This window comes from Malania oleifera, chromosome 10 (genome assembly GCF_029873635.1).
Source record: "Malania oleifera isolate guangnan ecotype guangnan chromosome 10, ASM2987363v1, whole genome shotgun sequence".
Lineage (NCBI taxonomy): Eukaryota > Viridiplantae > Streptophyta > Magnoliopsida > Santalales > Ximeniaceae > Malania > Malania oleifera.
The window spans coordinates 20,183,425-20,209,269 of NC_080426.1; the positions used below are offsets into that span (position 1 = coordinate 20,183,425).

At 35.4% G+C, this 25,845-nt stretch overlaps 3 protein-coding genes across 3 annotated transcripts; 2 read left to right on the forward strand and 1 right to left on the reverse strand.

Moving 5' to 3' along the window:
* The first annotated feature begins 9,972 nt into the window (after positions 1-9,972).
* On the forward strand, positions 9,973-12,020 carry LOC131166333 (2-methylene-furan-3-one reductase-like). Its single transcript, XM_058124788.1, has 4 exons — positions 9,973-10,225; positions 10,868-11,191; positions 11,385-11,544; positions 11,644-12,020. The coding sequence occupies exons 1-4, from the start codon at positions 10,031-10,033 to the stop codon at positions 11,919-11,921; spliced, it is 957 nt and encodes a 318-aa protein (XP_057980771.1). The 5' UTR covers positions 9,973-10,030; the 3' UTR covers positions 11,922-12,020.
* Positions 12,021-12,559: 539 nt separating this feature from the next.
* LOC131166335 (2-methylene-furan-3-one reductase-like) lies at positions 12,560-14,441 on the forward strand. Its single transcript, XM_058124791.1, has 4 exons — positions 12,560-13,185; positions 13,279-13,602; positions 13,716-13,875; positions 14,031-14,441. The coding sequence occupies exons 1-4, from the start codon at positions 12,982-12,984 to the stop codon at positions 14,309-14,311; spliced, it is 969 nt and encodes a 322-aa protein (XP_057980774.1). The 5' UTR covers positions 12,560-12,981; the 3' UTR covers positions 14,312-14,441.
* A 374-nt stretch (positions 14,442-14,815) lies between these two features.
* Positions 14,816-24,166, reverse strand: LOC131166334 (organelle RRM domain-containing protein 1, chloroplastic). The gene is made up of 9 exons (XM_058124790.1): positions 23,706-24,166; positions 23,483-23,580; positions 22,982-23,222; positions 22,801-22,898; positions 22,648-22,713; positions 16,213-16,302; positions 15,788-15,856; positions 15,579-15,685; positions 14,816-15,473 (listed from the first exon to the last, which is right to left on the reverse strand). Exons 1-9 carry the CDS (start codon positions 24,083-24,085, stop codon positions 15,387-15,389), a joined length of 1,236 nt encoding a protein of 411 aa, XP_057980773.1. The 5' UTR covers positions 24,086-24,166; the 3' UTR covers positions 14,816-15,386.
* Positions 24,167-25,845: the final 1,679 nt, after the last annotated feature.

The following is a 25,845-nucleotide window of genomic DNA, read 5'->3' on the forward strand; positions in this document are numbered from 1 at the left end:
TGAATTTCCTGAAGGTTATAAAAATGTCAATTGTAAATGGGTTTTTAAGACCAAGTTCGACTCAAAGGGCAAATGTGAACGACATAAAGCCAAGGTTTTACTTAAAAGGGAGCCATTGATTACAAAGAGACCTTCTCTCTTGTATCTAAGAAGGACTCACTTAGAATCATTATGGCTTTAGTGTCACATTATGATTTAAAGTTGCTCCAAATGGATGTAAAAACTACTTTTCTGAATGGGATTTTATAGGAAGAGGTTTATATGGATCAGACTGAAGGTTTCTTTATAAAGGAAAAAGAGCACATGGTTTGCAAATTAAAGAAGTCAATATATGGACTTAAACAAGCTTCCCGACAATGTTGTCTTAAGTTTATTGATGTAGAAACCTGAACTTGAAAAATAAAAGAAAATAAATATAAAAGAGAGAAAAAAAGGAAAAGGAAGGAAATGGGTTTGGTAGGACCCAAACCATCGACGGTTTTTCTAAAGCTTAAGAAAATCGTCGCCGATTTTCAGTCAACTGGGAGAGTCAACTACCAAACCGTCGCCAATTTTCTAAGGGCAGGGAAAGCCATCAATGGTTTTCCTGCAAGTTGGCTTACTTAAGGGCTAAGCAACACATTATTTTTCATAACTTAAAAAATTCTCTCTCTCTCTTTCTCTCTCTCTCTCTCTCTCTTAGGGTTTTTGGACTCTCTTCCTCTACTTTCACTCTCTTGTGGCTTTCTCTCTCTCTCTCCCGTAGACTCACCAGGAGCCCGTGCTTGGTTTTCGATCACTCTCCTCCTCTTTCTCGATTTGTTGGTTCATTTTTTAGGATCGAAAAGTTAGGGTTTTTCGTTTTTAGAACGGAATCAGTTTCTTTTTTCAAGAACAAGTAAGGGGATCAAGTTAAGTCAGGTTTTTATTAAGTTTGAACCGATTAAACTACTTTATATATAAGTATACTATGATTTCAAAGGTTGTTTCGAAAACCGACCATTCAAAAAGAGATTTTTTTTCAAATATAGGATATATGATACGGTATTTTGAATCAAATGAACGGTGAAAAGCTTGCTTATTAACCAAATATACTATGAGGTACTGGTTGGTTATTTATGGATTATGTTTAAATACTGAAATAGTGTGGAGGGTGAATTATCGATATAGTTATTGTGTAACCGGATTTGGGGTGTGGTTGTAAAAATACCGAACTGTTTGTGAAACATACTGGAACTTGCCTTTGCAAAATACTGGAATTTGATTTTACGTCAAGCGGCCGGGTTTTATTTAACGGTTGTGAGTCAGGTTTTATTTAACGGCTGGGGGCCGAGGTTTTATTAAATGACAGGTTCTATATGAAATGAGATTTATACTACATTGTTTACTATTTAAATTGCATGATATGGTTTAAGAACCTTGAGGACTAGTTGTATTGTGAGCACGATACCATTTCTATGGATTTATTATTGAGACCGTGTGCGCCCACACTATACTGATAGGTGTTGTAACGCCCCAAACTCTTAAACCCGGTCCGGTGCGTTATACCTAATTAAATCCTAATAATCCATAATTCAATCATACATACGCAGCGGAAAACATAACTATGATCCTCAATTATACAAATAATACTAGAGTTTCCTAATTCTATCCATAATTCATAATAATCATCAATCACCTACATTTCCATATATACACATATCACCAAAAATATACAGTATTCGCAAACATCAGTATGTTTCACAACCATCCAAACCTCAGAAAACTTTAAAACATATAACGTAAAACATAACTTATATACATCTCAAATTATCATTAAAATGTTTATACCCTTTCCTCTTTCTATAACCCCAAAAATGCTATGAAGCTCGATATTCTCTAAGCTCATTTACGTGGTGGTCTTGAAAAAAATAAATTCGTAATCGAGTGAGACACATCTCAGTAAGGGAAAGAAATAATATAAATTAAAACGTGTGGTCAACATGAGATTATAATCAACATTTTAATATCATTTGAAAAACCATTAACACATATATTCTGAAATCATTTTTTGAACCTAATCATACACAAGCAAATATTTACCCATGAGACTACCCAACAAGTAGCACCCCTCTATTCTGATATATTAGGCAACCCGAAGGTCACAACTAAAACATACCAAAGCACTCACCTTACTCAGTAAGCCATCAAGTGACAGATTAATCTCTTACTCACACAGTTTATACAAAGGTTTACTAGCGAAGACCCCCAAGAATAAGGAAATCTACCCGCCCATACAAGTAGTTTCCCTCTACCCTAGTGCGTTATGCAACCTACTGCTTACTGATACTACTAGTGCACTCGCCTTTCTCAGCAAGCCCTCAGGCGAAGAGTTTGCCTCGCCCTAGTGTAACATGTTCTACTATCATAAATACCTGATAATATCATAATACATTATTCTGTCTATTGTTATTCAACCATCCATATTTGTTCATGTTCATAACTTTAGCATTTCATAGCATTTCACTTTATGTAACCTTTAACATTTTACATCGTTCACATTTCATATTTCACATCCATTTCATTCACATTTCCATTTCATTCATTTTTATTTCATTTATTCGTACTACAGCTCCTTTTAGCTATACATCAGTTAACCCACATACATATGCACTAGAATCTGCTAATACAGCTCCTTTTAACTGTCATCAATTAGTCTACAGCTCCTTTTAGCTGTCATTGCATACATGGTTGCATTATCAAATACAAACAACATGGTCCTTATATCATTTCATTAACAATGCATTACTTACATAATCTGCATCTCATACATATAACATACATTTACATTGCATTACCATATGCTCATACCACACATTTTTAGCAGAAAAATTCATATATTGCCTGTAAAATAAATCAACCTACATTTAACATTTATATACTGAAAATACCTTTCATTACTTACATAATTATCCTGGAAATATATTCCACTTCCTTCAGTTCAATTTTTACATATACGTAGCTAAATAAGCATTCCTAAGCTCAAAAAACATAATTTACATGGTTGACATTTTATACCCACATGAAAACATATATACATATATAACATAGTCCATTTTTACTTAATTCATAAAAAACCTGATTTAATATATATAATTTCCTCCTTACCTAAATCCTCGACTACACCAATAGGTATCCTAAACCGATGTCTGTGATGCTCACCAAGTCCATGGTTCAAAAACCCTAGTTTAATCAAATAAACCCCAAATAAACTACTATTTCTACGTTTCCTCAACTTAATAAGCTTAAATAACCTTTTAAAAACCCAAAACTATAAATCCAGACCCTTACCTTAACTTAGGAGCGTTTCCCAAAATGCCCAGTTTAGGAAACTAATCTGTTAGATGTGTAGAGAGTCCTCCCTAGAACACAGAGCGACTTCTGATCGTCGATTCGAGCTGAATCTGGGCCGGATTCTTAGAGAGAAGTGAGAGAGACGATTTTAGAGAGAGAAAGCTGAAGGAAAATAAGTTTCCTTCGCAAAGAAGCTTCCCCAAACCTTCTTATACTCGACTTTTCCACGTAAACTCGTCGACGAGAAGATAGGACTCGTCAACAAACCACTGAAGAACACTCGTTGACAAGGCCATGAGCTCGTCGACGAGTATCAGAATAGCCAAACCCTCTCAGTTAATCCTCATCGACGAGACATACATACTTGGTGACGAGTTTCTAAAGATCTCTCATCGACGAGAAAATCCTGCTCGTCGACAAGCATCTACTTAATATCTTTTTACAATTTCTTTTCCCTTACTTTTATTTCCCCTTTTCCTTTTATTCCTTATTTACCTTCTTCATCTATTATTTTTCCTAATTATTTTATCATAAAAATTTTCAGGTCATTACAGGTGTAGGTTGGTTTCCGTCGTTTAGCGTGCGTAAGGATGAAGTACCTTTCCTGGGGACTCGGTCCAGGAAGTGGTAAGGCTATCGGACCTGCAAGCGAGTTGTGGATGTTTGCAGACGTATTGCAGATGGTTAGTTTGACTGTGTCTAGACTAATCTCCCAGGGCATAAGTGTAGTAACCTGGAAAAAGAATAATAATAATAATAATAATAATAATGTATATTAATTATTAATTAGTTAATTAAAAAAATAAAATGAATAGTATTTTAATAAGAAAAAAACTAACTAGAAATACCTCCTCGTCTCTCTCTCCCACTCTCCTCAATTTCTCGGCTGATTTTGGCCCGATCAAAAATCAGGAAATACCGCTAGACTCTATTTTCCGCCACCGCCATTTCTACCAGAGCGGATTTGTCATAGGAGCAGCATAAGCATATCTCTTGAAGTAAGCTCAATTCTCACTTTTACCTTAATTTCTCGTAAATCTTAAGCGCAAATAACGATCGGACACCACCACGAGAATCTAGGGATGATTCTCTACAAGTCTAGCGCAGCGAATTTCTCGTGGGGCCATCGTAAGCATAACCCCACAATTAGGCTAAGGGGGTTATTAAGGGGCTAATTATTGTTTAATTATTGTAGATTTCGAAATGTTAAATATTGGGTATTTTGAGGTTGAATTAGGGTTATTGAATTCAGGGCTCGGGTAAGCGTCGCGGGTGTAATTTCAAGACCCTACGGGCATAGTTCAAGAAACCGAGGTAAGTTGATTATTTTGGAGTTTAACAATTTATTTGGGTTATTGGGAGTCTAGGAAATGTTTTATGGAAATTATGTTGGAATTCAGTTGAATGTTTTGGGGAAATGGGAATTGTAGGTTTTTGTGCTGGAAATGTCACGGGCTCAAGATTGAATTATGTAGGCATCTCAGTAAGACAAGTAAGGGGAATAAGTTATAGCATATATTTTTTAAGAAATACTAGTTGAAATATATGTGAAATGAATTTTGGTTTTTTTTTTTTTCCCTAAAATTATTATTATGATGATATAAGTAATAGATGAGAAATTGTGTGACATATGATTTTATGAAAATTATGAAATGTATTGTGTAAAATGTGATTTGAAATGGGAAATCTGAGAAAAAGATATAATGATGAATATCCCTGAGAAAAAGAAATTAAATGTGGAGATGTTATACGATTTTCTGGAAAATATTGAAAAGGGATAAATGTATATATGGAGATGATTTTATGGGAATAGTGGAAATATGAAACACTGATATATGTGAATATTGAGAAATGTAGAATATGGGAAATATGGAAATTATTTTCTATGAAATGGAAAAAAAAAATGAAATATTGATATGTGCATATTGCAAATGATGAAATATATAAAAAGTGATATATTCCCATATTTGCTTATATATTATTATGAGATGAATTGTGAAATTGAAATGCTAAGAATGAAACAGTACAAAATGAGAAATCTACTGGGAATATTGTTTTATGAATATTGAATGAGAATACTGGATATGTGAATTTTGATATATGAATATGAAAATATTACAATGTGAAATACTGCAATATGAATAATGAAATATGGGAATTGATTTGTGAATGATGAAGTGTGAATACTGGAAATGAAATGTGAATATTGGAAATGAAATGTGAATACTAGAATTGTGAATATTGCAGCATAACAACTGCAATATATGTATTGATATGGGAAACGTTGATATAAGAAAAGTAAAATAATGGAAATGAAAACTCTGATGAATGGATATGTAAACCGTGGCGATAGGTTATGATATCAAGCACGGTACTGATGCTAGCGGTTGAAAAGGGCAACCACACGGACTCGTAGAGCGTGTGGCGTGACAGTGCGAATGGGCCAGAGTAGAGTTATTTATTGCCCCTGGATTTCGGACCAGGGTATGTGGCAGGTCATTTGTTACTACAAACAAGCATATGGTATTATTTTATCTAACTAGGTAGGTCAACCGTGGTTAGATCCAACCTTTGGGCCGCCTAACCTTGACCATGGGGGAAAGCATGACGTAAAGAAAAATCCTCCAGGCAACCATGGGTTACAGACACGGTATGTTATGGTTACAGAGGATACCCATGGACTGGATAGCAGACTAGAAATGGTCATGAGTTACAGACACAATATGGAAAGGTTACTGAGGATACTCATAGGCCAAATAAATGAGAAAAGAATGATATAATGGAAATAAACTGAAATGAAAGAAAGATGAGAAAAGTAAATGAAACTGAGAAATGGGGTATAAAGTTTATAATTGTTGTGTTTTATATTTATATAGCTATTTGCACATATCAGATATATCATATCAGATGAATAATGTTTTGACCGAATATATATATATATATATATATATATATATATATATATATATATTGATGTAATCGCACTCATATTGTCACACACTGTCTATAACTTATTCTGTCTTACTAAGATGTGTCTCACCCAAGTATTAAATATTTTAGGAAACCAAGATCGAGTTGGTAATAGAGTTCCTTGATAAAGTGGAGCAGGGACCCTGATATACAGGGTGAGTGTTTGATCTAGGGATGAATGTTTCCCTTAGAGTTTCGTTACTTTGGGATATTTACTGATGTACGTATTTTTTGATGGGTTATATACTTTGGTATGTATATTCACTATGGTGTATGCATTTATTGTCTTCCTCTTATAAGTATTTGAAATATAATGTGACCGGTATACCCGTGCCCAATGCGGGTCAGGTGATATGCATGGTATCAGGGTGTTGACATGTCCGATAAATATGATGTAAAAAAAAAATGGTATGAAAAATCGAGGCCTCGCAATAAGTCCAGCTTTTAGGTCATACAACCCGTACCATGGGGGAAGTAAATGGTGTGTTAGTCACAGGGAGTGTCTTCTATGCATATCTGTTAATTTATGTAAATGATATTATTATTTATTGAACTGGTTTATACTGAGAAAGCAAATGCATATTTTTCAACTGTAAAAATGTTTATGGCAAAGTAAACTATCTACTTGAGGGCTTGCTAAGAAAGGAGAATACCCTGATAAGTATCAGTTGTAGCCATACCAGGTTGCATAACGTGTTAGAGCATAGGAGAGCTACATGTATGGCATGTAATCTCCCTTATCCTTGGGAACTTTCTCTTATAAATGTGTGTGTGTGTGTGTGTGTGTGTGTGTGTGTGTGTAAGTATGATTTAGGGAATGATTTTATAACTGTGGTTAATTAATAACTGATGATGTTTTGTATACACTAAAATTCATGGTGGCCACACACTGATGTTAACTTAATCTGCCGTATTAAGAAGTGTCTCACCCCAATATACAAATCATCTTTCAGGACCATCTCAAGATCGTGCTTAGTGAACTCTAGGGTGGGGTGATAGCCAGTTTAGTTTTTGTGAGTGTCTGTAAGAACTTTGATGTATTTAAGTTATGTTTTAAGTCCCTGGATATGTAATATGGTTGTATGAACTGAGTTGGTTTTTGGCATTGTATTATGGTCTGTAATATGGATATGTGGAGCCCTGTGTATAAGGGTAGTTTAGAACTCTAGTAATGTTTTGGAGAATGTATCTTTTATTTCTGTTGCTTTTATATGATGAATATGGTATTAGGTACTCATACATCACTAAAGTAGCACCCCGAGCCCCACGTGGTAGGTCAAGGCGTTACAATTGATACTATTACATCCTTCGATTTTAAAGAAAACATTGTTGATTGGTATATATATCTGAAGGTTAGTGGAAAGAAGTTTATATTTTTGATTCTATACGTTCACGATATATTGCTTGCCAGTAGTGATCTTGGCTTATTGCATGAGACTAAAGAATATCTCTCTAAGAACCTTGAAATGAAAGATATAGGTGAGGCTACCTATGTAATTGGGATAGAAATATTCTGGGGTCGATCATGTGGATTGTTAGGATTGTCTCAGAAAGCATATATAGAAAGAGTTCTTAAGAGATTTGGTATGGAAAATTGTTCAGCTAGTGTTGCTCCAATTCAGAAAGGGGATAAATTTAGCCTTATGCAATGTCCACAAAATGATTGGGAATGTAAGAAAATGGAAGAAATTCCTTCTGCTTCTGCTGTTGGAAGTCTGATGTACGCTCAGACTTGCACTAGACCAAACATCAGTTTTGCAATTGATATGCTCGACAGATACCAAAGTAATCCTGGAATGGATCATTGGAAAGTTGCAAAGAAAGTGATGAGGTTCTTGCAAGGAACAAAGAACTCCATGCTCACATTCAGGAGATTTGAGAACCTAGAGGTGTTTGGCTACTCAGATTCAGATTTTGCTGGATGCATTCATAGTCGAAAGTCAACTTTTGGATATTTGTTCCTATTAGCTGAATGAGCAATTTCATGGAAAAGTGCAAACTATCACTGCTTCATCCACTATGGAAGCTAAATTTGTGGCATGCTTTGAGGCCACTATTCATGCAGTGTGGTTGTGGAACTTTATCTCAAGGCTTGGGCTTGTCGACACTATTGTCAGGCCACTGAGTATTTATAGTGATAATACTGCAACAATCTTCTTCTCTAAGAATGACAAATATTCTAATGGTGCCAAGCACATGAAGCTCAAATATTTTGTCATCAAGGATGAGGTTCAGAAACAACAAGTGTCTATAGAAAATTTAAGAACTGAGCTCATGATTGCAAATCCACTAACGAAGGGTTTACCACCAAAGACATTTAAGGAACATGTTAACAGAATGGGTCTTTGTTATGACCCATAACATTTATTTGTGGATTGTATTTTTGTTTATTTCTTGTGACACTTGAGAGCTCATCGAATGTGTTTCTAATATTTCCTATTTTCTATTATGTACGTACATATATATGATTTTGGATGAATGACAACAGGAATTGTCTCTGACAAAAACATAATTGTCGAACCTTGTAGTCACTTCTCACTTGTAGATTATGGTTGAATGGTTTACTAGTGTTGTAGTACATGGAAGGAACTATGTCGCTTTACTAATGTAAAACCGCCATGACTCGCACTTGTAGGTTGTTTAACTTATAGTATTATGGTGACCAAAATGATAAAGAATTGGAATGTTGTGCACCTAATATCTACCTTAACTATTCCAATAAGTATGATATCGTCGTATGAGCCAAGTGGGAGAATGTAAGATTTTGTCCCAAACAGCGTGACCCAATTTTAATTATTGGGATTAGTGAAACGGTTGCAATTCTAAATAGCTATGGTAAATTATTGTTTTAATTAATTAGAGAAGTTATTTTCCTATTTGGACTCTATATTTGATGGAAAAAGAATCATTATGAAATAAGGAAAACCGGTCCTCTCTCTACCCTATAAAGGCACAAAATAACCATCATTATTTGTGTAATTAACGTAACATCTTTTGGGGTCAAGAGAGAGAAACTACTTTTCTTCTACACATCATTCTCCAAAGGGTTTGCCTACTCCTCTTCTAAGATTTGCCCAATGGATTCTGGTACGCTAATTATTTTTGGCATAATTTAAAGATAAAATCATGATTATTCAAGATCTTGGGAATCAATAGATTTAGATTTTTAATTTACATAAAATTCAAAAGGAGGGTTGGACTTTGAGAATGTTCGTGGCATGATCGAGTACTAATTGAAGTTTCTTGAGTTAATTTTGTCGTTGCCTATCTTGCTCAATTCCCCTTTCATGGCAATTCAATCGTTCCAAAAACTACATCAGCATGTTGCAATTATATATATTTGTGAACGCACAGTTACCTAAAATTGAAAAAAAAAAAAAAAAACAAATCCCTCCACACCACCACCACCCTCCACCATGATTTTACAGCATGAGGCATGTTGAAATATGGGCATTGGCATAATTGGGTGCAACCATGGGAGTGTGCTGTGATCATGAAACATCAAGCACAGAAACTTCAATTGTGCTAGTCTCTCTAATTGCGTACCATTTCACACTTGACACTCAATCCCGTACAAGTCAGCTGTCAATTTTGAATTGACAGCCATTTTGATGATGAACTTGGATCTCAAATATGCCTAAATTCATATTTAATCCACTGCTCTGTTTCAAAAATCAATATATAAAAATCTGCACCAACTCTAGCCATTTTTTGGGTTCCCCCTCGCACTTCTAGTTACACAATAGTCATGGATGGCATACCCTCTGAAATGAAGGCATGTGTTTATTCCGAGTATGGAAATGTTCTGAAACTTGATCCAGCTTTGCCTCTCCCTCAAGTTAAGGATGACCAGGTGTTGATCAAAGTTGTTGCTGCCGCCCTTAACCCCGTTGATTTTAAGAGAATGCTTGGGTATTTTAAAGCCACTGATTCTTCTCCCCCAGTGAGCCTCTCTCTATCCCCCCTTAATTCTCTTTTGGGTTCCTTTGTTCTTCACCTTTTGATCCATGTGAACTTGACTTTCTTGGATGCATTCTGCAAAGATGCTTACTGTGATCTCTTGTTTCCCTAGTCTTCAGTCATCAGTATTTTTGTTGATGTGATGTTCATACCTTCTAAGAAACATTTGTATGCCACAGGACACAAAAAATTATTAGATTAGACAATCCTATTACTTCACAATCAATCACATCTCTGAATTTTGAATGATTTTAGGAATATTTTTAACTTTCCTAAACTTGTACAAAATCATTCAAAATCCAGAAATGTTTTCGTGTAATATGACATAATTAGACTGCTTAACCTAATAATTTTTCAAGGAGTATCATGTCTCCACCATTAAAAACTATATCATATAAGCAATTTGACTTCCCACAAAGCATATATATGGTACAATTTTAATGGAGGGATCCAGTATCCTTTTAGCACCTAAGTTTTTTTCCAACCATTTCCCCCATGTTTGTTTCAAGGCGGAAGGCAAAGTAATGGCACTATCACATTTCCTAGAATCACGAACCAAACTATTCCTAAGTTTGCTCTGCACTTAACTTTTTTTTGAATGATTAAATTTTTCCATGGGACACAGACTGTTCCAGGGTATGATGTTGCTGGAGTGGTGGTGAAGGTGGGAAGCCTAGTGAAGAAATTCAAAGAAGGGGATGAAGCGTATGGGGATATAAATGAGAAAGCTTTAGAAAACCCAAAAAGGTATGGGACTTTGGCGGAGTACACTGCAGCGGAGGAAGGATTATTGGCCCTTAAACCCAAGAATCTGAGCTTTGTGGAAGCAGCCAGCCTTCCCGTCGCCCTTGAGACTGCCTATGAAGGGCTTCAGCGATGTGGGTTCTCTGCAGCTCAATCCATTCTCGTTTTGGGAGGTGCTGGTGGCGTTGGAACCCATGTCATTCAGGTGTATACGTACCCATATGATTCATCTTTTTTCATGCATGACTCATTCTTAGTTTGATTCTAAGTTCAAATAGCTAGTAGCTTAATTGCATCATCTCTCAAACAATATATATATATAATTACATTCCTGTTCATCCCCATAAGAAGTAAAATGAATTAACTCTATGTTCAATTATTATGCGTCCGGGGAATAGCTAGCAAAGCATGTTTATGGAGCATCCAAAGTGGCAGCCACCGCCAGCACTGGAAAACTGGACTTGCTGAGGAGTTTGGGCGCCGATCTGGCCATTGATTACACCAAGCAAAACTTCGAAGACCTCCCAGAGAAATTTGATGTTGTCTATGATGCAGTTGGTAGCTTTCCATCCTCCAATGCATGTTTGTCAAATTTGTCGCGAAAAAATAAAACAGAATGCGAGTTAAGTGATGTGAGACCATTTTAAATTAATACAGGGCAAATTGAGAGGGTAGTGAAGGCCGTGAAAGCAGGCGGGAAAGTCGTGGGAATCGTGGGAAGTCAAGAGGCTCAACCGCCGCCGCCGGCGTTCGTTTTCGTGCTCACCTCGGACGGAGGCATCTTGGAGAAACTGAGGCCTTACTTGGAAAGTGGGAAGGTGAAGCCGGTGATTGACACCAAAAGCCCATTCCCATTCTCTAAGGCTGCTGAGGCACTCTCCTATCTTCAAACCTCCAGGGCTACCGGAAAAGTGGTTGTGTATCCAATCCCTTAATATGTTGTATCATGTGCGTGTATGCATACAGCTTGTAATAACAAGAATAAGCGGATCATGATGAAGCATATATAATAAGATGATATGAAATTTTAACTACAGCCGCTGAATAAATTGTTTAAGGGTGTGATTTGTTTTGGTCGATTGATTAAGTTAGGTTAGATTATTAATATTGTTTTTCGAGGTTTGGCTCAACAACAAAGGTGTGCCATAGAATTAGCCAAGGGATAAGGCTGGCCATCCCTTCCCCCATGATCTAGCTATTGACTGAACAATAAAACAAATAACCATGGGCCTAAAACAAATGGATAAAAATTGAATGAAATAAAAAAGATAAAAAAAAAATTTTTTTTTAAAGTGACAAATTTGATTTTATTTTGTATAATTCCATTCCATCCAGGCATAATTACTTGATCAAAAAATCATTTGGCCTGAGGAAAGCCAAACGGTTTCATTACATGATTTTATATCGCATTCCAAAATTGTTCGCACAACCACGGAAATGGATTTGTCTTCGTTGTTATAATGCCTTAAAACAACTTTCTATTACTCAAATCGTGGTAGGCTAAAATATAACGGATTACATTGAAAGTGAAATAGAATGAAAATTTATATATGAACATACAAAAAAATTAAAGAACAATTTCATTCCACTTTTGCAAATAAAAAAAAAAAATCTATGCATCATGTTAACATGTAAAATGAGCACCCAAAAAACCTAGACGAGATTTTACTTTTAACATTATAAGGTTACCTTTTTTTCAAGGGAAGCATGGATGACTTCTAATTTCCAACTTCTAGATAAGTCGAAATATGGGCATTGGCCCAATTGGGCACAACCACGGACATGCGCTGTCAATTTTGCCATTATTTCATATCATTTCAGCTGTCAATTTCCAAAATTAATTGATGACCTCTCTGAGGTTGAACATGGACATCAGTGTGTCTAGATGCATATTCAATCAATTGCTCTGCTCCAAAACTCAAATCTATAAATTCCCACCAGACTCTGCCCCCAACTTCATCCACTCATTTAAATTCTCTCTTATTTATCATAGTCATGGCTGGCATACCCTCAGAAATGAAGGCATGGGTCTATTCTGAGTATGGAAACTCTGTTGATGTTCTCAAACTTGATTCAGCTTTGCCTCTTCCTCAAGTTCAGGATGACCAAGTGTTGGTCAGAGTTGTTGCTGCAGCCCTCAACCCTGTTGATTTCAAGAGAATGCTTGGATATTTCAAAGCAATTGATTCTTCTCCCCCAGTAAGCCTCTTTCTCTCCATCATTCTTCAATGAATTCCTTCTTGTTTGCACTCGCCTTAACTGTTTTTTTTGTCAATTTTCAATGGCGGACAGACTGTTCGAGGCTATGATGTTGCTGGAGTGGTGGTGAAGGTGGGCAGCCAAGTGAAAAAATTCAAGGAAGGGGATGAAGTATATGGGGATATAAATGAGAACGCTGTGCATAAGCCCAAAAAGATTGGCTCTTTGGCAGAGTACACTGCTGTGGAAGAGAATGTACTGGCACTCAAACCCAACAATTTGAGTTTCGTCGAAGCTGCCAGCCTTCCTCTTGCCGTTGAAACAGCCTACGGAGGGCTAGAGCAATCTGGGTTCTCCTTGGGCAAATCCATTCTTGTTCTGGGAGGTGCTGGAGGAGTTGGAACCCAGGTTATCCAGGTATGCATCTGTTGAAAATTTTCCTACCAGCACTGTAATTCACACTTTGGTTATTTTTTGGATTTGGTATTTTAACTTGGAGCTGATAGTCTACATATTTCCTTGTGAGGCAGCTAGCAAAGCATGTTTTTGGAGCATCCAAAGTAGCAGCTACTTCCAGCACAGGAAAACTGGACTTGCTAAGGAGCTTGGGTGCTGATTTGGCCATTGATTACACCAAGGAAAACTTCGAAGACCTGCCAGAGAAATTTGATGTTGTCTATGATGCAGTTGGTAACTTTCTATCTCCACCTACACGCCATGATCTATATCTATGTCATAAAGATATGTGCATAGAGGAAACGTTTTTGTTCTTGTTAACTAATAGTAAATGAAAATTTTTTGCCATGAATATAACTAATGGAGTCATATATATGCAAATAACACAGGGGAGGTTGAGAGGGCAGTGAAGGCAGTAAAAGATGGGGGGAAAGTTGTTGGAATTGTGAGGCCAGTGGAAGGAGCTGCACCAGCACCAGCATTCCTTTTTTATGTGCTCACATCTGACGGAGCCATCTTAGAGAAGCTGAAACCTTACTTGGAAAGTGGGAAGCTGAAGCCAGTGATTGACCCCAAAAGCCCATTTCCATTCTCCAAGACTGTTGAAGCATTTTCCTATCTTCAAACCAACAGGGCAACTGGAAAAGTGGTAGTTCATCCAATCCCTTGAGAGGGAGAGTAGTCGTAAAAATGTTTGATATTACATATGGCTTCTCACATGTTTTTTTCGTTTGGATATAACATATGTTATGGCTTGTAATAATATTATAATGAGAGGAAGCATATGCTCATTGCACGCATAAGATGTTCTATGTTATAGAACAATATAACAAGAGGTCCTGACAATTAACAGATGCACATAGAGATTACCAGTGCATAAGAACCAAGCTTCCATGGCAATACAAAACATATATTGCTCTAATAAAGTGATTCAAACAGAATAGAACATTAAACAATCAAAAGCATACCTGAAGAGTGGAACTTCACAGGCCCGTTTCCATTCTCTGCACTGTGGATGCACAGCCATTTGTATAGCTGCTGCATCATTCAAGAACTGGGACGCCCTATTAAACGAGTCCACATTTCTAGAAATATAATAAAAAAGGACTGCAAGTTTTATAGGATATCTGGAAAATATGCTAGACATTTTTCAATAATATAAAGAAAAAGGAAATTTGAAAGAATTTCTCACTCTTCATTATCGGAATTATAATACATTAATACATGTTTTCAATAATAAAAACAGGAAATGCTTCTTGTATCAACTCTCTTCCCTGTCATTCCCTGCCCTTTCCCACTACCACAACCAATCTCCTTCCAGTACCATCCATCCTCTTCATGCAAGGAGCTATTGATTTTAACAGCAATTTTTTAGCAACTCAGTGCGTAAGGCTACCAGACCTTAATACGAATTGAAGATAGATACATAGCTTCTCTTTTTCATGCAACCAAATTTTTTTTGGAAAAAGAAGAGAAATAGATTAATTTAAAGGGGGAAGAGGGAACAAGTCGTCATTTTTATCCTCACAAATGACTCTACCTACACCACTGTACTAGGATCTCTAGAAATACTAAATACAGTTTTATTAGCTATAATGACCATTGTATCAACCGCTCACTCCACCTGCATGCAAATATGTCAAGTATATTATACTCAAATGACAAATATGCCCAGTATACTCCCCTTTCACAGACACATTCATCCGAGGCTCACATGCCCTCACACACTCATGGACATGCCAGTGTCAAACTGTTGATCTTAGGCTGCCTCTGCTGTACTTTGGTGGGTTCTTTTTTGCCACATCAACAACTATCATCCAGCCATTAATGACCTGCAAGAACCAAGAAAAAGTTGGGTCTTAGTGTCCCTATTTTTGTTACAAGTCTTAAAAGCATTATATTCCAATGAGTATAAACAAGGCTCCTTTGGTACATACTTTTCCATTCATCTCTTTGAGGGCTGCGCTCGCAGCTTCCTCAGTGGTATACTCTATAAATGCATAACCTTTGGACCTTTTAGAAATTTTATCCATTATAATCTTGACTGCCAAGAGAAAGTGGACCATCAGCATAGTTTTTTAATTCAGTAATTAGGTCACATTGCCTTCACAATTGAAGGGGGGGGGGGGGGGAGGAGAGGAAATACCTTCAACAAGCTGACCAAAACCTTCAAATGCTGCACGTAAGGTTTTCTCAGACGTATAAAATGACAGTCCTGTTCAGAAATAGACATCAATGATAATTTTGAAAATAAAGGAAGAAAATAGACAAGTGAAAAAAAAATAAATAAAAAAAATGACAGGTATGACAACATTGGTGGAGCAAATGGGTTCCTGGGAAGCGAACAGAGCACAAATATTCCTCTTATTAGCTATTCAAGTTAGTAAACATTCTTTGTTTTGCATTTCACTAGACTAAGATTTCCTCTGTGCCATTCAAAAATATTGAGAAGCTCATTCCTATGTGGCAATCGTAAAGTGTAGCCATGCATGAGACACTTCCAAAAAAAAAAGCCTTTATGGAATAAATAGACCAAATATCTTTAATACACTAATGGAAGCTGCAACTTACCAGTCACAAAAAGTTTCTTTGTTCCTATGTTGGTTGACTGATTTGCTTCAGCAGAATCAAGCAAACCACTAGAATTCCGTAAATTATCACCTGGATAATTGCATATCATTTTTTGTCTTAGATTGGGAGGGAAAAACAAGTAGTGCTAAATGCCAGATTAAAAATGAATGATAATGCAGCTAAACTATTGATACCTGGCATTTCTTAAAAAAAGAATAAAAGGAATAACAATGTGCCACATCGACATGCTCCATGCGCACATGCAAGGGATAGTAGAACCAAATTCAACATGACACATACATCCAACAATATACATTCTTTAAGCACATTGACTGCACATAGTAAGGAAACATACCAAGTACAAAGGAAAATAACTAGGGTAGACATTAAAGCCATAAAATGTCACCTGTTCAATGAATACTTCCATTTGCTGTAAAATTAAAAATGATCCCAAAAAATCCAAAAAGATTAATTCATGCATTACATGACTCTCTACAACACAAGCCATCTCTCCCATGTAAACATCCACAAAGTCAGCCCTTCCCAGCACACATCCTTTCCACACTTTAACTTCCTTGTGTTCCCATCCCATCTTTTCTTCTTTTTCTCCTCTAATTTATAGAAAGGCATCTACCTTTCTAACACATCTATGATTTAGGAAAATTAAAATGCTAATAATAATAATAATAATAATAAATAAATAAATAAATAAAAACCTTAATTTGTGTCAATATTTTAAAAGGCTCAATCGAGGCATTTTTTTAGACTCCCCTCAATCAAGGCATGCCTAAAACGCCTTGAGGCTCAATCTGAAATACCAAATCCCCAAAAGGGAAACACATTACACACCATAGCTTATGCATTTGTACAAAAGGCATGCTTTTGCACATTTTTAGTTGAGACTCACACATTTTGGGAGTGCAATTCTTAAGTTAGATTTGGTTAGAAAATTTTAACTGTGTTTATATAAAAGGGGTGTTGTAATATGATACAATTTCTATAGCTCTTGAACTTTAACCTTTCCAAAATAGAGTTGCATCTTAGATCTTGAAAATAATTTAAACTTTATAGTGTAACAGTTATCTCTTGTCATGATGTACATAATGAATTCAAGTCAGCAATTTTTGAATGGCCAAGAAGTGTTTCACAAATTATATTTGATTTTTTAAACTTATTTTTTGTGATTCTCTTAATTTTTTCTTTATTTTTTAAAATATATGTAATTTATTTACATATTTCATCTAAAGATAAAATTCTGAAGAATATTACGCACACCATCTCCACACATTTAGAAAGCATTAAAATTAGGGGTATGAATGAGTCAAGTCAACTCATGAAGCTCAACTCACTTGTAACTAGCTCAAGTTTCTTAATGATACTCGCAAGGCTGACGAAGATTATGTAATTTTATTATTTTTATAACATAAGCCATATAATATAAATTTTATACATATTATAATTATATAAGTGTTTAACATTGATTAATAATCAATAGAGCTTACTCGAGCCAAGCTTGGGCTTTAAGAACTTGCGGCTGAGCCAAGTTGAGTTGAGTTCAATAATTTTGAGATATTAGAATCGAGTTTTGAGCTCAAAATTTTCAAGTCAAGTCGAATTTGAGTATACCACTGTGTCGATCAAACTCGACTTGAGTACACCCTAATTCCGTAAATTAAGACTCATATCCAGGCAAACCAGTGCCATGTGGCTATCTGATATATAAAACTCAAACAAGGTCTGCAATAGACAAGTAGCATTATTTCTTGGGTTGATCTAGTTCTCACAACAACTCAATAAAGCCTTATCCCAACCTCTTTGCTTCACATTATCAATAAATGTAGCAAAACCTCAGCCCTCCACCTGACTCCAGGATAGGGGAACAACCACATACAGAAGTAAACACAGGAGAGGCAAGTTGTGGATCAGCCTATTTGCATGCAAGATTACAAGTCAGTTCATTTAACAAGAATATGAAAGAACAAGAAAAGGAAAGAAAGGAAGTTTATCTGCTTTTCTTTGCTTCTGTCAAATAAAATTTTCATAGAATCTACTTCTAGCCTCAGCTTCATTGTCACAGCAGTAGATGTATTTTGCAAGGGTTCAAGTAGATCCCAAATATACAGGAAAAGACTTTGACGTTTATCTGTCATAATAACCAGGAAGGCAATGCTATGTTGAATATTTTGACTCATTTTTAAGCTAGAAGAAACAGACTTCTTGATAATTTTACTCAGGTAAGCCAAGCTTATATTTTAAATCATTCTTAATATGGAAGCATTAATATACTTAATAGTACACCTCCTAAGATTCTCAAGTTGCAAGTTCCGCTTGAACAGCCTCCCAGACCATTCTATATCTTAACTATCATCAAATCATAAATCACATTCCTTCCTCCTGTTACACATTACCCAAATGTCTAGCCAACACCCAAAACAATCAGAAATGTCCCACCATATGTTTCTTACGTGTAATACAAAAAAAAAATCTTCAAAATGCCCACAATTCAACATCAACTATCCATGTCACCCTGGAACCCTCCTTTGGTGTAAGGTTAGGATTCAAGGTGGTCCCTAAATAATTCATAACTCTCATACCTTACCCCTCTATTTCAGTTAACCAAGTCATCTTCAGACTCTTGGTAACAAACACCATTGCAGCTCATCTTATAATAAGAGTTGCTGATTCATCAATTTAAGCTAGCAAAAGAAAAACTTGCTTGTATCCCGGCTAGCCTTGCAAAAGCAGGTGTTTGGGAGAACAGAACTGAGCATCAAGGCTGCAAGATGGAAGGAAGGTTCCGTGTGCAGGAAAGCTTTTTCACCATCCATTGGGTATTTGCCTCCATCTCACTCTCCCAACTCATAATTATGATAGACGGGCTCAACGCTGGATATTTACCTCCGGAGATCCTTCTTTTTGAATTCCCATTATTCAGTTGTCTTCCTTGGTTCCACCCTTCTCCAGAAAAGACATCCTCAACAAATATTTTTATGTCAATAAAAATGCTATTGGAACCTAAGCACAAATTGTGCAGAAAAAGGCCCAAGAATTGACACCCAAAACAAAAGGCCAAATTTTCCTCTTTAAAATTTTAAAGGCCTTTGTGTCTCATTAAATCTCTGCTCCACCATTCCCTCCCAAGGTTCCAAACTAGTAAGTCCCAATTTACAGTTGAAGACCTTTTTATATCATTCATTCTTAAGAGTTCACAGCATCTTTTAATATTCACAATAACGTGAGGTACATGGCATCATTGGCATCACATTCCCATGTTTGTTCTGGGGTTGGAATCTGATGTGGCGGTAAATCTTACATTTCTCGAGAATGAAGGATTCCCATCCATTCACATGCTCCAACCATGGGTAAGGTTCATGGGAATCTCATTTCCATGGGCATCCTACTTTTGGGACTGAATTGGCCCCACAATCTGGCCAATTAAACATTAATACCCCCCATAATATAGTATTATTATGCAGTATCATTATATTTATAATGATAAATTATAATAATAAAAAATTTTAAAAAATAATGAATAATAATATTATTATATTATTATAAAATAACATAATTGCCCTCATTATTGTTGAATTTTTTTTTTTTTTTATGATGGTTGCAATTTTTAGGACATAGGTTTAATCCGTACATATTCTTAGTATTTTTTCCAAAAAATATTATTATTTTTCATATATTGTTCATATATATATATATATATATGTATGTATGTATGTATGTATGTATGTATGTATATACATATTCATGAGGCATGCATCCTGTTTGGAGAATGTCTTCCATGGGAAGATTTGTTATCCGCAAACCAAACAGTACCCTACATGCTACATAATTGATTATCCAGTCTTCCTCATATTCTCCTTAAGAACACTACATTACTTTTCTCCCTAATTAATGATAAAACTAAACCACTTTCATATGCTCAATCCCTTAGGCTCCATTTGGATCAAGAATTTTGTATTAGGAAAGGAAAATATAAAGGAAATTCATTTTCTGTTTTGTAAATCTCTATCAAATACTATTAAAAATGTAAATATGTTCTAATATGGTTAAAAATTAAGAAAAATCAAATGTCAATCATGTGTAAATTAAATTTTGTTTCATTGATTTAATATATATTTTATTTTCTTTACAGTTTCTTCGATAAACAAACATGAAAAGATGGATTTGTTCATATTTTCTTTTCCTTTCCCTAATTTTTCTGAGTTCCAAATGGGGCCTTAAGTTTTCCTTTTCTGTCTTGTTTAAGTCATTCCTCTGTGTTCTCTTTTACGTGAAATGTATAGCTTTGATCTCCTAAGGCTGCTTTTTGATTGCTTGATGCAATGGAACAGGAAATGGGAATGGGAATAGGAATGTGATTTAAGGAATACACATCTCAAATACAACCTAATAGTTTCTATCAGGAAAGGATGCCTTAATTTCAAGAGAAACAACACCTCAAAGGCTCAAACCATGTGATGTAAATCCCAATTCCAAAAAACAAATCAATAACCTGACAACAATTTTAAAAGATAATAACAGAACCCATTCAAGAAACTGTAGTCACATATTCACCTGTGGAGAATAGTTTTCATTTTTCATTTTCAGTTTTCCAAATAATTTAAAATTGCCACTTTTTTCCAGTTCTCCAAATTGAAAAGTTACAATAATTATTTTTGTTGTTTTCCAACTTTTTCTATGTAATTATTGGAGAATTGAAACAAGGTGGCATTTTTGTATTTCTTTTAAAAACTTGACTTAAAATTAAGCAATTTATTAAGCTGAAATTGTGCCAGACTTCAATAATCTGTATTTTTTGACCCAAAGTTTTAGTCTATCTGAACAGACATGACAGCAGGCTAAGGTGCCTTAGTTTTAAGAGAAACAACACCTCAGAGGCTCAAACCTATAACCAAGTTAATGACCAGATCAAAAATCTTAAAATAAGACTCTTGTATTTGTGTGTGGCTCTTATACTTGGTGGAGTTCATACACAAAGGAAGAAAAGCATATGGTTGAAGTTATTGGTGCTCTGCAGCAGGGACTCGTCGACGAGTGTGCCTCACTCGTCGACAAGGAGATACCGAGAGCAGGAAAATCTCAGATAATGGAGATACCGACAGCAACAAATCTCAAAGAAACAATCATGTATGGTAGAAATTCTTTAACCTTAAAAGAAGTTCAATCTATTCTGCACTCTAGAGAGCTGCAGGCTAAGGAAGAATCTAAAACTGAAACTGGTGAGGATCTAAGAGTTAGAGGAAGAGGGGATAAACGGGAAAACCAACAGATCTAGGTCTAAGTCTAAAGGCAAGAAGTTTAAATGCTTCTTGTGTCATGAGGAGGGACATTTCAAAAGAAATTGCCCCAAGAAGAAACTACATCCAAATAAAGGGGAAACTGTAGAAGGGAATGTTGCTGTGGTCCTAGATGGATATGAGATTGCTGAGGTACTCACTGTGTCCAAGATAACTTCAGGTGAGGAATGGATAATGGACTCAGGCTGTTCTTTCCATATGTGTCCTCATAGGTCCTGGTTTGAGTCATTCACTAAAACAGGTGGAGGACATGTTCTTTTAGGGAATGATAGGGTCTATGATGTCTTAGGTGTTGGTGCAGTGAGAATAACAATGCATGATGGCATGACCAGATTGCTTCAAGAAGTTAGATAGGTACCAGACCTTAAAAGAAACCTAATCTCCCTAGGAATGCTAGATCAGTTGGGCTGCAACTTTAAATCTGAATCAGGGGTTTTAAGTGGATCTTCAAGAAAAATGATGATACTCCAAGAGTTGAAGGACCTAGGTATAAAGCTGGTATAACAGAATGAGATCAAGGCCAGATGAAGCAATCACGTGGCATCAAGCTGAGATGTATAAATAGCTGGTAGAAACAACGATGCAAAGCAAGTTCAACAATTAAGCAAGAGATCAGATACAGAGAAAAAAAAAGAGCCAGAAAAACCTTGAGAGAACACTTCTTGTACCCGAGAGAAGATCTGTGAGGGTGGCTTGAGTTTTCTGCTGTGTACTCTTAGTTTTTTTATTTTAATCTTCAATAAAGAGTGGCCCTTGCTGTGTGAATGTAGTGACTCTTGGACCGAACCACATTAAATTACTGTGTGATTTTCTTTTACTGCATTTTTCAATTCTGTCATTCTAGATTAGGCATCTTCTCAGATTCTTGGCTAGTGTTCTAGAATTGTGCTAATATAATCAATATCAAGAATTTACAAAGACAACTAGTCAAAAGTCAAAAGTAAAGTTGCAACTACTCTTGGCAGCAAGCCCCAAATCATATATTCCACAAACTTTTGCAGCTTTTACGCTGGCAATAAGAGCATAGTGAAAAGAAAAGAAAAGAAAAAAAAAAATTCTCTCTAGGATGGCAACCACACAATTGACTTAAAATTAAGCTATTTATCAAGCTGAAAATATGCCAAACCTCCATAATCCTTATTTTCTGACCCAAAGTTTGTGTCTAGCTGAACAGACATGACACCAGGCACACCTGCACCACATTAAATGGTTACTTCCAGTCTGCCTAAACAGACATGCTGCTAAGTTGATTGAACGAAGAAAAGCAGCACATACTGACCTACTAGTTCCCGTGCACATTCCTCGTCAAGTTCACAACAGAACCCAAAATTGGATTGCCAAGAAATGTGATATATACACATTTGAGCATCCTTTTCACTGCATAAAAATATGCCACTATTAGGAAAAAGAGAAACAAAGTACTAAACAAAAGCCCTAAGCATCCAAATATCAACACTTACTTCCCTAAAACCTTGGATAGTATTTGGACATAAAAATCAACCATCTGCGCCTTTGTCACAACTCCAACTCCCGGCTTGTCCATTCGAACAAGCCAATGCTTAGAACTACCCGCAGGAAATAAGTAAGGGCTCCCAATATGCAAGTTTGAAAGATTACCAGAATGGATCATCGAAAAACCATAGTCCTTATTAGCAGAATTAAAATCCAGGTCAGGCCTAACAGATAAAACCCCTGGTAAACCTACAGATCAATGTATGCAAAGTTCATAATTAGAACGCATTCTGAGGTTGAATAAATCCATAAATAACATCTCCAGGTTTAAGCAGCTCATTAAACAGAAATCCCAAGACACCCATTTCGTTGCAACGACAGATAAACAAGACAAGAACTTAAAAATACTATGATTCGCGACTCCTTACCTAAACAATGTAGCCTACATTAATCTAGACACAGGCCAAAAATTATCAGAAAGACACAAATGACAATACAAAGAAACTTACAAGCAAGCTCGCGTGAAGTTTCTTCATCCACATCACAGCAGAATCCGAAATGGGTGTCCCAAGAAGCATCATAAATACACATCTGAGCATCCTTTTCACTGTCCAGACCGCAATTAAAACAGTATTCAGACCAAAAACCGAAGAAATGTGAATTGGGTCGAATAATGAACCACAAAATGAAAGCGGCATTAGTCATTAAAACAATGAATAGCAAAGGGCGCACCTGCCCAAAACTCTTTCCAGGGTTTTGACGTAGTAATCAATGATTTCTGGCTTGGAATCCACTCCTTGAGGTTTCTCCATGACCACCACCCAGTGGTGGTGGCCACTGGCAGTGGATAGTAAAGGAGGGGAAGTGGAAGAGCCAGGTGTTGATGATGCACTTCTTGCTGTCGATGAAGAAACACAATAAATGGAAGAAGAAGAGGAATGGTAGAAGGAAGAATGATTGAAGTTGTGGCTTTGATTTTTCTTGTTGGGTGAGTTGGAAAGTTTGAAGCGTACGTGCAAGGAATTGGAGACTTGGGTTTGCCTCGTCGGCGATTTAATAGGGAAGTTTCGGATTAGGCAGATGTTTGTGGCTGAGGAAGAAAGGACTTCCATGGTTGCCTTCTCAAAATTTCATGCCGAACCCAACTCCACCTCGCCTGTGTCCGGAAGTTCTGATATATTTTGGACACTTTCAGGAAAAAAAAAAAGTTAAAATTGTTAAATATTGTAATGGAGTGCGTTATTTTTTTTTATTTTTTTTGGCCCTTCAGTTAAACACACCCAAAAAAAAAGCTATAACCATACTTTGAAATTATATGTTAAATTTAAATGTGTATAAATTTTAAAATTTAACATTCAAAATTTATGCTCTCAAGTCAATCTAATGAGAGATCCTATTCATTCATCGATTGAAGATAGAAGTAAAAGGTGATCTTGTAAAATGGGATGAGACGTGTTAGGTATAGAATAAATTCACTTGAAGAATTTAAAATGTTACAAATGTTCTTCTAAACTTTTGAAAATAATACTAAAATCCATTTAATTATCTTTTTATATAGAAAATATATATTTTTATAAATAAAACTATTAAATCTAATAAATCTTTATGAATAATTAATAGTTTTTCAGATAAAATATATTTATAAGTCTATGGAAGATAATATTATTATTTGATCAATTTTGCTATATGAGATGGAAAAACTTATTTGCGGGGTGTTTTTTACCTATTGTTTTCCTTTTTTATATTTTTTTCTTAATGTAGAATAAAATTACTCATCTATAAAACAGAAAGGAATAAAATTACCTGTCAGTTATGTTACAAAAATTCAATACACTTGAAAATCGTTAATTCCAAGAAGATAATGAACATAGAATAGTATTAGATAGTTTGTAGAAAATATTGAAAGTTATTTTCAATAGCTAGATAGCAGCAGACTAAATAAAGTTAGTGTTAAAAATATTAAATTAGGGTCAATTATGAAATAAAATTATCACGACTACTAAAAATTACAAATTTCAGTAATTTTTATGTTGATTATAAAATAGATCAAAAATATTGAAAATGTATGTAACATTCAAAAATATAACCCAATATCTAATAAAAAGTTTTGATATTTTATAAAGTCAATTAAATTGTAGAATATTTTTGTGTCTTTTGGGCTAATAAAGGCAAATTAGTTTAAAATTAATTATTATATACATATGTCATGCAAAAGATGCTAATTCTGTCAAATTTAACTCAACTTTATTATGAAAGAGATCGAAATTTTGCCACTAAAAAAATGATTCAATGAGTTTTAGGGTCATTTTTAAAAGTTTAAAGGTCCATTTTAACATGATTTTGAAATATAAATATAATGAAACTTAAGAGGCATGATCTTCATATGTCTAATGATACTAGTTGTACAATTGAATTTGTCTTGTGGTGCAAATATGTAATTCTGCACTTGTGATTTGCCAAATGAATTATTAGAGGAGGAATTGGTATCATCTGCGATTCTGGGTGTCCACTTCCTGAGTTGTTCCTTCAGTGTGCTGTTTATTTTTGGTGTTCTGGGATTTTTAGCCCTGCTTTGAACAAACAAAATGCACACTCTATTCTTCATAACAAAACATCCCGCAATTTTTCACAAGTGATGTATAATTTCGTAAGTTGTTAAAATTATATTTGAAAAAATGATGAACTGATCTCGAAAAGTCATCATCCGGTAATTTTCTTGCCATGAATAAAAATACTTCAAAAATAAATAAATTGGGCGACATTAAAGACATGTTAAGACCCAGAAGAGAAGTTTTGGGCAAAGACTGATCATGGACAAAAAGACATCTAAAAATTATTTATCAAACATTAACACCTAGAATAACACTTGATT